General features: G+C 37.3%; 1 protein-coding gene across 2 annotated transcripts; it reads left to right on the top strand.

Moving 5' to 3' along the window:
- Position 1: 1 nt before the first annotated feature.
- On the top strand, positions 2 to 10,680 carry plek (pleckstrin). Of its 2 annotated transcripts, none has more exons than XM_079855518.1 (10): positions 2 to 150; positions 2,278 to 2,421; positions 3,004 to 3,159; positions 3,644 to 3,825; positions 5,151 to 5,242; positions 5,761 to 5,945; positions 7,420 to 7,524; positions 9,507 to 9,590; positions 9,671 to 9,743; positions 9,870 to 10,680. In XM_079855518.1, the coding sequence occupies exons 2-10, from the start codon at positions 2,380 to 2,382 to the stop codon at positions 10,007 to 10,009; spliced, it is 1,059 nt and encodes a 352-aa protein (XP_079711644.1). In that variant the 5' UTR covers positions 2 to 150; positions 2,278 to 2,379; the 3' UTR covers positions 10,010 to 10,680. The 2 variants fall into 2 exon arrangements, with proteins under 2 accessions (XP_079711644.1, XP_079711645.1); XM_079855519.1 differs by lacking the exon at positions 2 to 150 and adding an exon at positions 1,049 to 1,203.
- Positions 10,681 to 13,784: the final 3,104 nt, after the last annotated feature.

Genomic DNA, 13,784 nt, shown 5'->3' with positions numbered 1-13,784 from the left:
TGAGATAAAGAGAGAGAAGCAGTGTAGCCCAGATTACTCCAATACAACATCCGTGCATTTGGTTTATTGATCATCTAAATAAGTTTCTACATGTTGCTCAAGGACACCAGGTCAAGTCTCATCCATTAGTCAAGATTTGATGGATGATGGGTGAGTGATATCACTGAAAAATATTAGCATAAAAATACTACTGTCTTGGTTTTTAACATGTACCATGACAATACCATGTGCTTTTGGGAACATAATGCAATAGTAGCCTATCTTTTATAGTCCACATGAAATCAAAATGTAGTTTTTTTTTTTTTTTTGCTTTTAGTATGACAATGGTATGCCTTACTATTACATCAGATAGTGTGCTCCAAAACAATGGCAAAATTAATATTTAGAAGATATAAGCATTCTAAACTTAGTCTCTCTCTTCTGCCAATATGGATCAGTGCTTTTGATGACATCACACTGCACTTCAGCTTCTCATCAGATTTTCTGTCCAATCAAATGCTCTCTGGAATCTGAAGCTCCGCCCCCTACATTATAAACAGAAGCTGCAGCTGTTGGTCACTTGTTCACATATTTACTGTTTTCTACATGGTGAATATCATATAGTCCACTATATGGACAGGGAACGATTCAGACAGTGTAAATATGCTTTCCATTGGCGCGAATGAAGTCTGGTTTGACGATAGTGTCACATGAACCGCCGAAGCTTCGATCCAGAGACACGACACACAGAGCAGAAGAGAAAACGTATCAGACCGGTTTGAGTTCTGCACAGAATCCTGTATTATAAAGAGATATGGAGGAGATTAGGAGGAGAAACGGTTCGAGATCAGGAGGAAACAGTGTATTTACGGAGATCAACGGCTCTGAGCTGTGATATAAACTAAACACAAATGGCTATTTTTAAAAAGGGGAGGAGCTGTTCGATTTGTCCCGCCCCTCTTCCTGTTACAGTGGAAATTATGTAATAATGCTGCACATTTTAAGGCTTAGTGGGACTTTAACTACACCCAAACCCAACCCTACCCACAACTTCTCCCTAATATCAGATAAAAATAATAGATGACTAAGAATGTTGTAAAAGCCTCTTACCCTTGTTGTAAGCCTATACTTAACATTAACTGTAAACTTAATTCTCAAATCTAATATTGGCATATTACAATGTTGTTCCAAGATCAACAAGGAAGCTGTTTTATTTAAAACCAAGTATGTAAAGTTAAGCATGAGCTTATATGACAGAATCATATTCCATTTTCAGTTCAATTTAAGTTTATTTTTATAGAACTTTTCAGTAAACACACTCAGAAAATGCTTCTTACTCAGTCATCATGTAAATCAAAATGATATGCATTATTTGAATTTATAATCATTCATTAAAATAACACAAATTAATTGTTAATAAGAAGTACAATGGTATTGTCTGATATTGCATAATAGCACCACCTCAGTAGTTTGTGTCTTTCTGTTTACCAGCCACTGTAGATCAGATCGAGCTTATGAATGCAGATACCATGACACCATGCCAATACTCTCACTTCCTTTCAAAACCACTTGTGAAAACACCTTTCATTTGGTTGATTTTTTAAAAAGATGTTTTTTTTTTTTACTTCAGCAATCATTTAATTTATCACAAAGTTCTTAAGCTGTGAGATTTAAGCAGTGCACAAACGTGTGTCGCACCTTTATTGTGATGTCTCTCTTCGAGCACGAAGAAGGCTGGGTCTTTCTTCAGTGACCGCGAGAACGCAATGTACAACTCTTTTGAAACACCTCAAACTCACTTCATTCAACTTCCTGTGAAAGAACAGTTTCTCTCACCAAGCGTTTGATTTGCTGAAGTATTGTTCCAGTGCGCTCTCTCTTCAATGCTGCAACAAAATTGGTTCAGTGAACGACCTTCTTATCAGCAACCAATTTTTGAGAAGTGATTAAAATGTTCTAGATGTTAAATGGCGGTTTTTCAGATATTGAAAGGCACGGAAAATGTTTGTTTCAGGAGATAAAAACTATATAGTCAACATTTGAAGTAGATCACAAAACTTCATCAAAGTTGTCCTAAGACAAGAACGTGTGTTGTTCAAAACTCATGTATATATTAGGACCAGAATGGACACAAGTATGACTCTTTTAGTCAAGCATTCACTCATCATCACTCATCAGGGTTGTTAATCTTTAGCCTTTGACTCATTTACTGTGGGCTGAAAACACAGAGGAAACTAGTCTGACCAAGTCAGGCAGTGTGCAACTTCCCTTTCATCAGAAAATGTCTATAACTGTCAGGCGAGGCTGCGCGTCACAGGCACAGAATCTGCAGAAGCGTATGGGTCTCACGGCCACCACTCCCTGAAGAAGATAACGAGTCGAGCTCTGTAGTTTACAGCGATGGAACCAACAAGAATCAGAGAGGGATACTTGGTGAAAAAGGTAAGTCTTGGAGTTTTATCTTGCATTGCTTGCACAATAGCTTTTCTATCTGAATCTATCTTTAACAATATCACTGGAAAGCAAGAATACGGGTCATTTTACTGACCAGAAAACAGAGACGTACCGCAAAACGCTGATGTCATGTGATGATGCTTTGTCATTTGTTTCCCATGAAGTTATGAAGTTGCTCCAATTTGGGAACAGAAGTAAAAACATCCTCTTTCTTTCTAAAAAAATAAAACCCAATCATTTTGATTTTAATTTTTCATTGAACTCTTACAAAGTGTTCGAAGTGGACATTTTTGAGATGGTATTTTCCTGTTTCTCTGTGAAAAACTGTAATAAAAATGTGTGCATCAGGATCCAGCAACTGAAAGTATAGTAGAAGTCCGACCACAACATATGCGTGTCCTAAAATACAGAACTGAAAATGACACAAATTGAACACTTGCACTTCACTAAATTCATTTGTGATTGTGTTGTTGCAAACAGCCCATATAATCCTTCATGTGAAACGGTTTGTTTACTTCAAAGGTCTTCATTTTTGGCCGTTTTAGGAAGCTAAAGTGATGTTGTTTGCAGGGCACAGTGCTGAACTCATGGAAAGTGGTGTGGGTGGTGTTAGCAGATGATGGCGTAGAGTTTTACAAGAAGAAGACCGACAGCAGTCCGAAGGGAATGATCCCTCTGAAGGGAGCGAAGCTGACCAGCCCATGCCAGGATTTCACTAAGAGAACGGTGGAGGAATCACACGTCTTTAAAACCAATATACCTCTGGCCATTAATATGCCAAAAAATAGTTGTTCCATGCATATGATATGTGTAAATGGCACGAGAAATAAAATTTGTGCTATAGATACGCACTTTCATGAGATCGTGTTGGACATATCTTGATTGTTTCATTGGTAACACTTTACAAAAATGTTCATTAGTTAATAAGAATGAGCAATACATTTGTTACAGTATTTATAAACCGTTGTTAATGCTAGTTAATAAAAATCCAGCTCTTCATTGTTTGTTCATGTTTGTGCATTAATGTTAACAAATACAACTTTTGATTTTGATAATGTATTAGTAAATGTTGAAATTAATATGAACTAAGATTAATAAATGCTGAAGTAGTATTGTTAATTCTTAGTTCATGTTAACTAAGGTAGTTAACTAATGAACCTCATTGTAAAGTGTTACCGTTTCATTAATCTCGGCGTGTGCTTTTCGACAGCTTGTGTTTAAGGTCAGTTCTGCTAAGAACCAGGACCATTTCTTCCAAGCGACGCATCTGGAGGAACGGGAGCTTTGGGTTAAAGATATCAAGAGAGCGATCGCTTGTTTACAGGGGGGCAAGAAGTTTGCCAGGAAATCAACGCGCCGATCCATTCGATTACCAGAAAATGTTAACCTGAGGTATGATTTCCCTTATAAACTGCACTAAATAAACAAAATCATACTTTTGGACCAACTTAAAAAAAAAAAAAGATAAATCTAAAAACATTTTGTTAGTCAATCTTTAATTTAATTCACTTGCAAAGACACCTTTTAAAGACATTAAAGTCCCCCTGTGGTGTAAATCCAGATTTTAATGTTGTTTATGTGTCTATGTGGTGTTTTTAATCTGCTTTAAGGACAAACCATGAGTAAATTCATAAGTCGTCAGCATTGCTGAGTATTTCCTCCTTAAAACTGCAGTGAACCAAAGACAGTCTCAAAAACACGCTTTGAAATCGCTGGTGTTTCTGACGTCACAAACTACCTTGTAACCAATCAGATCAACGTGTGATCGTCAACCAGTGGATCTCTGAGCTGAGTGAGTGAGTGGAGGCGGGGCTCATTTGCATATTCATAGAACCGCGCAAACTAAATGAGGCAAGGGTGTCGAGTTACATTCAAGATATTATAAGGCATGAAGTTTTTTTCAAGGAAAACACGTTTAAATATGTCATTTTGGTGATTAAAGATGAGTTTTAAGGGATACAATTATTGACTACAGGGAGACTTTAAAGTTGGCATGAAAATTATGTTTCTCTAAGTCTTTTCTCCTCTATTGTGTCGTATAATCGAGTGAAACGCTTCTGGAACAAGAACAAATGTGGGCGGGGCTTGATTGTGTCTGTGGGGAATTGATTGGATGGTTGGATGGTTGTGGTTTGCTATTGGCTGATCTCATGTGAGTGACAGGTTGCCCCGCCCACATCATCAGAGAAGAGAAGAGATGCTGCAAGAGGAACTTATTCTGATTCAAGATTACCAGGAACATCAATTTAAAACAATAAAGATTTGCACCGATAAATAATAAGTACTGCAATGTTCCACAATAAAGAGTTGAGGGGCTTTAATGTCTTTAATGTAAATATGCATCATATTTATAAAACACCCGTCAAGCTTGCCAGTATCAACACTGGTTTTAATCAAAATTGTTTAACTGTCAGTCAAATTAGACAAAACAAGTTTAAACAAGAAACCATGATTTCCATTTGACCGATATAAAAATGTACTTTAAATAAATGACAGCTTATTTTTTAGAGTGGATCAGTTTGAAATATTTGTGCCTTGTCATTGACTTCTGGCCGTTTTGAAGTTGTCTCACTGTGCAACCTGTTTCTTATCAGAATGCATCAGAATGATTGAAAAACAGAGTCTGTATTGCGCTAAAACTTGAGAAATGTGATAAATAAGTCCCTCTGTGAACTGTAAAACTGTTAAAACATTGCTTTTGTTCTGTGTGTCTTCAGTGAACTGTATGTTTTAATGAAAGATCCAGACAGCGGTGTTAAAGAGATGAAGCTAGAGAAGGACAAAAGGCTGTTTAATCACTGTTTCACAGGTGAGATATTCATTTCATAACATAATTAAAGAAAGAACTAGGCAAAACCTCTGATACTCTAAAATATGCTGGGTTGTTTCAACCCAAATTTGGACAAACCCAGTCATTGGGTTAAATTTTCAAATGAAAAATCTATTAAAAATCTTTCTTTCTGCAAGATTTGGGTAACACTTTACAATAAGGTTCATTAGTTAACTAGCTTAGTTAACATGGACTAAGAATGAACAATACTTCTACAACATTCATTTATCTCAGTTAATATTAATTTCAACATTTACTAATACATTATTAAAATCAAAGGTTGTATTAGTTAACATTAGTTAATGCACTGTGAACTAACATGAACAGCTGTATTGTTATTAACTAACATTAACAAAGATTAACAAATACAGGAACACATGTATTGCTCATTGTTTGTTCATAGTTAATACACAAACTAATGTTAACTAATGAACCTCATTGTAAAGTGTTACCAAGATTGGTTTCCCTGTAAAGGTGTTGTGGTGATGTTTCTGCAGGGAGCGCAGTGGTCGACTGGCTGATCTCCGAGGGGAAGGCCAGGAACCGTCCCGAGGGAGTGATGTTGGCCACCGGACTCCTCACCGAGGGATTCCTGCAGGCCGCGGGGGACGTGTCCAAAGACGGGGCGGAGAAAGGAGCAGAGTGTGTTTTCTTGGACCAAACGGAGGCTCTTTATTATTTTGTAAGCTTACGAATCATACAGGGCACTACAAAGTATTGGCTCTATTCCAAAACCAAGTGATCTGTCAGAAAGAAAAATAAAAGTGGGGTACAACAGCTTGTCACTGGGCAGAACATTTAAAGAGCACCTATTAAGCTTTTTTTACATATTCAGCTTTTTAAAATGTTGCGGTTTGAGTGTGAAAAAGCTCCAGTTCTTCTCTATATCAGTGTCAGTGTTTCTGAACTCCTGAAACGCCTCCATTCTAGTCTTGAGTTTCTTCCGGGAACACGTCACAATATTCCTCATTATAATAATTAATGCGCAGAATAAAGGGGCGGGGCCTGGTTGAGTTAGTTAGTAGTGTGTTAAACTGGCGGTTATGGTAAGGGGCGGGACATTTCCCAAACACACTCGAAGCGCTCGACCAATCACAACACACTGCTCCAGCCGACCAATCAGAGCACAGTGTGCTTTTCAGAAGGAGGGGCTTCATAGAGACAGGAAGTAAACAGAGCGTTACTGACAGACTGGGAAGAGAGGAGCCGCAACAATGGAGAATATGAGGAAAATAATGTGTTTTTGTCATTTAAGCATGAAAACTAAATCAAAAACTAAATCAAGACTTTGTAAAAGGGACTTTAAAAGGACAAATGTGTACCTTATATCAAAGGTGCCTATTTACAGGCCCTGTTTACACCTGGTATTAAGATGCGTTTTGGTCGATTAGATCAAGTCGACGAGAGAGACAAATTGAAGCTTGTTTCCGCCACAAAATAAAATATAAAAAAGGTAATTGCGACTTTTTATCTCAGAATTGCATGTTTATCTCGCAATTCCGACTTAATAACACGCAATTGTGACTTTATATCTCGCAATTTTGCAATAAAGTCAGAATTCCGAAATGTAAACTCACAATTGTGAGATAAAAAGTTGCAATTATCTTTTAAAATGTTTTATTCTGTGGCGGAAACAAGCTTCCATAGAGACACATTCCCGTTTACACCTGGTGTTTAAATCTGTGTGTTTTGTCCACTTTCAACCACTTCAGTCCGGATTTCTTCGAGGGGAGGGTCTATGGGCGGGTGAATATATGGGCTTTTTCAGATCTTTCAATCTAATGGACAAAATAAGCTCATGCAGACGACGGAAAAACACACGGAGAGCATCATCTTCGCTTTCTACCAGGCCGAACGCTGTGAGTGTGTGTTAGAAATCAGCAATGCTGAGAGAATCTTGTGCTCAGGGCGTTTTTCCTCTTCAAACCAAACTAGGATGCACGTGGTTACCAAGTAGAGCATATCAAATTTGATCCCTTATGTCTCAAAGTTCACTGTAGATTTTAGAATAGAGCCATATCATATTGTCCACATGCTATAAATGTCAGTGACATTGCATGACGTGTATAAAGCATGCAGAAAAAACAATGAAGTGTGAAAAACTGTGTGTGAACCGAGAGCTGTTGTTGAGACTGAGCGTGTGTGTTGATTTGCAGGCTGATAGTGGTTTCTTCTGTGAGGGTTACTCCAGTGATGAAGACGTGATCTTGAAGGAGGAGTTCAGAGGTGCAATAGTCAAACAGGGCTGTTTGCTGAAACAGGTACGCTAAAACGCTAACACTTTACAATTAGGTTCATTAGTTAGCTTTAGTTAACTACATTAGTTAGCATATACAGCATTTATTAATCTTTGTTAATGTTAATTTCAACATTTACTAATACATTATTCACATCTTGTTAACATTAGTTAATGCACTGTGAACTAACATGAACAAACAACGAACAGCTTTATTTTTATTGATTAATGTTAACAAAGATTAACAAATACAGTAACAAATTTTATTGAGTAATAAACATATTGCTCATGGTTCGTCCATGTTAGTTAATACATTAATGTCTACTAATGAACCTTATTGTAAAGTGTTTCCGCTAATACACACCAAGTTCAGTCATGAAACTCCAGATGTGCAGGCTGATGGGTCCTTAAGACGAGACACTACAGGTGAATAGGGTAACATTTTAAAATAATAGATATCACCATGAAACTTCCTCAGTTGATTACTTACACAAGTCTAAAAAAAAAATGTATTACAAGTTTTAGAAATTTTTATGTTTAATTATGCAAATTAGGCATTATCTCACGATAATCACGATTTTGCATATATTTTCGGTAGACAGATCTGAACATATGATAAAGCCAGGTGCAAAATTCTTTTTTCATTTTGTTTACACACAAAAGATGAAAAAAAATTCAGAGGGATTTCAGGATATATGCTTTCATTACCTAGGAAATCAAAATATACTGTCCATAGCCTTAAAAAAATCGATTTTCGACATTTTTTTATTTATTAAAATGTCACATAAATCAATCAATGGTGTACACAGGTGCTACATAGGCTGAGATGTTTGTACTGGAGAACGACAAAAAACTCATTTTGAGAAAACGGCATTTAAAGATTTAAATAGCTCTAAATTTCATCGTTAGCTTTAAATCCCCCTTTGGACATTCATGATTGGTTACTGATAGAAAGGAAATGCCCATATTTGGATTACATAGTGTCGTGCAGGAGACTTTACAACGATCCCGGTCATGACGGACGTCAGTAAACAGATGGATCTCTGGAATGCTAACGTCTTGGTAAATTCGGGAGAAACTTACTGCCGCAAGTAAACAAAATGTAATAAAATAAACATCTTAATGTATATTTTCAACGTTTTCTTTATAGCAGCTTGAAAGAACACATATTGAAGGAGTAAACTAGCCCAAAATCTCAAAACTGACCACTGCATGAAAATCAATGTTTTTGCCTGCCGTGTCTCGCCTTAACACAACCTGCTGACAATTACATTGTTAACTACATGGCACAAGCTGATTGGTTCCTGTTACATCTGCAGCCAATAAGCTTTCAGTTCAACCTTTAAATAGTTGGTCAGTGTTTGCAGTAGCAGTTTGCAGCGTGTTTCAAGTGTTGCTCAGATTCCCTCCCTCTTCCCCAGCTCCACCTGTATAGATTAGCTATAGCCTAGTTCATCTTATAGATGCTTATAGATCATTGAAGAAATAAACTAGCTAGTCACGACTGTTTCCCGAAACCGTATTGTCGCAAATTGGTCGTTTAACCACGTTGGTTAATGATGTCACACAGGTGGAGGAGTACTAACTACTTTTAATGAAACTATAAATTTATTTATAGTTAAAATTATAAATAATTTATTTATTTTCTATAAATTACGGACCTACAGTAAAGACTATTTCTCATCTATTCTGATAATGACAGAACTTGTGACCATAATGATGCTTTTGGGAAACACACCCCTGTCCAAGACCAAATACAATAACATTATCATATCATTACCATGCTAAACTCTTCCGAGAGTTGTCATGATAGAAATGCACTGAAATGACATTCAGTGTCAAAAGAAAAAAGGGTTTGCAAGCAGTAGAGACTGAACTGTTGAACAGACACCTGTCATTAATATACTAAAAGAAATATTTATGAAAGTAGGTAACACTTTGCAATGAAGTCTCTTTTGTTAACACTACTAAGTATTTAAAGACATTTAATGTTTATTTCTTATACAGGGTCATCGGCGAAAGAACTGGAAAGTCAGAAAGTTTATCCTTAGAGATGATCCTGCTTATATCCACTACTATGATCCCACCAAGGTAAGCATGTTCCTGTCATCTTCAAATATATATATATTAAATGCAGTGTTGAAATGGTCTGGTGTGTGTGTCTCTGTAAGGGTGAAGATGATCCGCTCGGCTCTATTCACCTGCGTGGCTCAGTAGTGACTGCGGTGGAATATGTGCCTGATGGTATGACGACTAGTCCATCTAAATGATCAAACAAAACATGATGACAATAAAACATTTAAATTGTAAAGCATTTATACATTATAGAATGCATGCAAATGTTTCTCTCCCTCTTGTAAACTCCTACAGCCAAGAAACAAGAGGCTGATGGGAATCTCTTTGAGATCATCACTTCGGATGAGACGCACTACTATCTTCAGGCGGCTACAGCGGATGAGCGCAAGGATTGGATCAAAGCCATTCAAAGTGTTGCAAAGTCCGGGAAATAACAGGATTGGATCCATCCTGTTCAACAAACTTGTTCAATAAAGACATGCAGAGTTGGGATCTGTTTGAAAGAAAGTGTTGTCAACACACTAGCTATATCTCCTCTTCAGTATCTTCTAAAAATAAAACATTTGTTGTTACTTAACTTCCTCCATTTGACAAAAAAATATATATATATTGTGTAAAAAAACCCAAGAAAACCTCACAACAGTTAGAGAGAGGATGTGGGCAAATGTGTTTTTCACCAGAGATACTTAATTAGATACTTATAGATACTGTCCATCCAGAAATGTCAACGCAGTGGAAAGAGTGTTAAGGGAATCTTCAATGTCCAGCATTTTCCTGTCTTTATTTAAAGCACTTCCTGTTTCTCATCTTGATTTTGTCCAAATATAGAGATGTCACAGTCCGGTGGTGCAACAAAAACGGTCAAAACAGCACAGCCCTTCTGCTATACTGCTGTATAAACTTACCGTTTTCTAATTATATAACTTAGCATCCATCTATCAGTTATGAATTCACAATGGAAGTACTTGGAGCAACACAATAAAAATTTAAAAACACTGTTTCAAAAATGTGTTATATTTGGTAAATATGAATAGTTATAGGTTATATTTCATCACTAGCACTGCTGTTTTTCATGTTTCCGCCATGGAATAAAAGAAAAAAGGTAATCGCAACTTTTTATCTCACAATTCAATTCGGACTTTTCCCCCCTCAGAATCAAGAGATTATATTTCGCAATTCAGACTTTATAACTTGCAAATCTGAGAAAAAATAAGTCTTTTCGGTTCCTTGCCACTGTTGCCTTTGGCTTGCTCAGTTGGGGATATTTGGGGATATTTAATTTAATTAATCAATCAACGATACTATTGATCAGCATTACCAAACGTGGACGTTCCACTAGAAACAAACATTGATGTATTGTTTTAATTTAAAGGTAGGGTAAGTAGGAATTGTCTAAAAAACTTATTTTCCAAATTTGTTTAAACTTTATTTATATATCAATACATAATTAAAATGTAAGTACTCTGAAAAAGAAAGTATAAAAATCGAGTGTATGTAGACCTCTAACGACTGTTTTAAAGACAGCTCATTATTTCCATTCACTCCACCCCCTCCCTTCTGGGCTCCTTCCAAAGCCACGCCCCCAAAACACATGAACGCGCGACTCCGACAGCTGAGCTGGAGACGCATTATTTACCTGAGACGAGCGGAGAGGAAGGAGCGCAGTGCATGTAGTGACATCATGTCAGAATCACATGTAATAAAAAAATCTAACTTTATCATTATGAATATAAACAAATAAGATGTATTTTAGTACTCACTATCAAGCTAGCATATTGATATTGGTAAAGTTTAAAGTATATATTTTTTGATTCGCTAACGAGCTAGTTATATCTATAAGGCAAAGCTAAAAACAGGTTGCATTGATACGCGTTTTTCCATTACCATCAGTTACACTGTGATGAAGATGAATTTCGTGTAAGATTCATAACATATATGGTGTTCTGCATGTAAGAGTTTCCATGATGAAAGCATTGTTGACTCTGATGAGGACTACACTCCAGAGACAAGTACCGCATCGTCAGCTCGAGGACAGGTCCGGGTCCGGGGTCGAGGGCGAAGCAGAGGAGGTCGTGCAAGAGGCCGTGCAACTAGGGTCTGAGGATATTGACACGCGTTTTATTTCTTTGTTTATCCAAAGACTTTTTGTTCATTACCTTTTCTAGTACTGTCTTCCTTTTTTGCCTTGTTTGCCTTCGCTAACTGCATATGCCGGTAATGTGAATTTTGATTGCTCTTTCTCTGCCATTGTTTTGCTATTCCTAGGTTCCGTGCCTCTTGAATTCCTCAAATCAAACGGGTTTGCGCAAGTGGGCAGATCCTGTGTGGCAAAAGGGTGGTTGCCATGGTTGCGAGAGAGTGACAGTCGCCTAAGCCAATCCTTTGTTTCGTCCCGAATGGAAATAATGAGCTGTGTTTAATGCAGATTAAACGGTCTAGAGTCACTCGATTTTTATACTCTTTTTTTCAGAGTACTTACATTTTAATTATGTATTGATATATATAGAAAGTTTAAACAAATTTGGAAAAAAGTTTTTTTTATAAAATTCCTACCTACCCTACCTTTAATACTGTGAAGCTGCTTTGATACAACCTATGTTGTGAAAAGCGCTATATAAATAAACTTGACTTGACTTGACTTGACTTGATATATACCTGTAACTGTGAGTTACAAAGTCCAAATTGCAAGATATAAAATCACAATTCTGCCATTTTCCCCTCAGAATTGTGAGATAAAATAATAAAATAATAATGAACTAGGTCTACTTGCACAACTAGCTTACTTCCACATTCTACTTATTACAATGAGTTTCCGGTTTCAGCGTTCAGTGCACATAAGAGTTTATTTTTCAAAAGTCCTAGTTAATAGTTAGTTAATAGTGAGAATTGGACCCTAATCTAAAGTGAGTTTTAGATTTTGAAATTAATTTGACTGATAAAAAGGATTGCTTGTGTGTGCTGGTCTTTTAATAGTTTAATGAATTACTGCACGGTACTGCAGCAATACAGATATTTTTTTGTACTGCCCCTTTAAGTACTTTCATTTTCTGTCACCTCCTCCCAAAACTATACTCTGGCAGGATTGGAGGAGAGGAAAATTAACGACGGAAATGAGTATATAGGGGCATGGTTTAAAGAGTATAGAGCGGCCATGTTCAACTGAAGAGGGGAGTGCGTTACATTCCCGTTGGAGGCAGTCATTGCGGGTGGATTTCGTGAGAAAAGTGTGTGTTTTCGGGCATCGTGGAGAGGAGGTAGTGCTGCTTGGTTAGCCTCTCGTTAGCGGGTGTGTCCTTTGGCCTACGAATGCTTTCTCAAGTTTTGAATCGGACTGGAGTTTTGCAGCGTACTCCTAAATCGGTGGCTTGGTGGAGCAGGGAAAAAGTTAGGAGCAAAATGGGCTGACGCTGCTGATGTTCCCGAGTCACTCTTTACCACCTGTGCTGCCAACTTAAGATAGTCACTGTGGTCTAGCGGTTAGGACTCAGCAGTAGCACACAAGAGATCTGGGTTTGATTCTCGCCTTAGAAAACATATATTTTTTATTGTTGAGTTCAAATTTTTTTTTTCATTATTGGGCGACCACCGTTACAGTACGTGCCTTGAATTAATTTAAAATTTAATTCAATTCACGTTTATTTGTATAGCGCTTTTCACAGTACACATCATTTCAAAGCAGCTTTACAGAACGCACTTGAGTCCATATTACAATTAAGAGTGTTCTGTTATCAGAGGTGACTGTCTAAGTTATGTATTTCAGAAATGTACATATACAAATCACAGTTGACTAAAAATGTATTAAAGGTGCTCTAAGTGGTGTTTGGTGACGTCACTTCTTGTTGACGTTCAAAGTATTGTCAAACAAAACAGAGGCTAGCTAGACCCTCCCTCCTCCTCGTCCGTGCACTAACCCCACAAATCCCACACCCAAATCCTTCTTGTCGGTTATTTGCTGGAACAGTGTGTTATGTTTCGTGGTGCGGGTTAGCCCAGTTTGTTTTTGTTGCCGTTTGTGGAGCCTGGGGTGTCTACAGAGACCGCGTTTTTTTACAGTGTGTTCAGGGGACGGGCAGCTAGCGGATAGTGAGGAGATGTTTGCTGTAAGTGACAAAAAATGTTTTGGCCTAAAAAATGTGTGACATCGCTTAGAGCACCTTTAATTTAAAGAATGTAATAATTTAATGCAGATACAATGGGCTCATTGAAGTA

This window comes from Squalius cephalus (genome assembly GCF_949319135.1).
Source record: "Squalius cephalus genome assembly, chromosome: 21".
NCBI lineage: Eukaryota > Metazoa > Chordata > Actinopteri > Cypriniformes > Leuciscidae > Squalius > Squalius cephalus.
The sequence above is the reverse complement of the archived record's forward strand: the minus strand, read 5'-3'. Positions and strand labels throughout refer to the sequence as shown.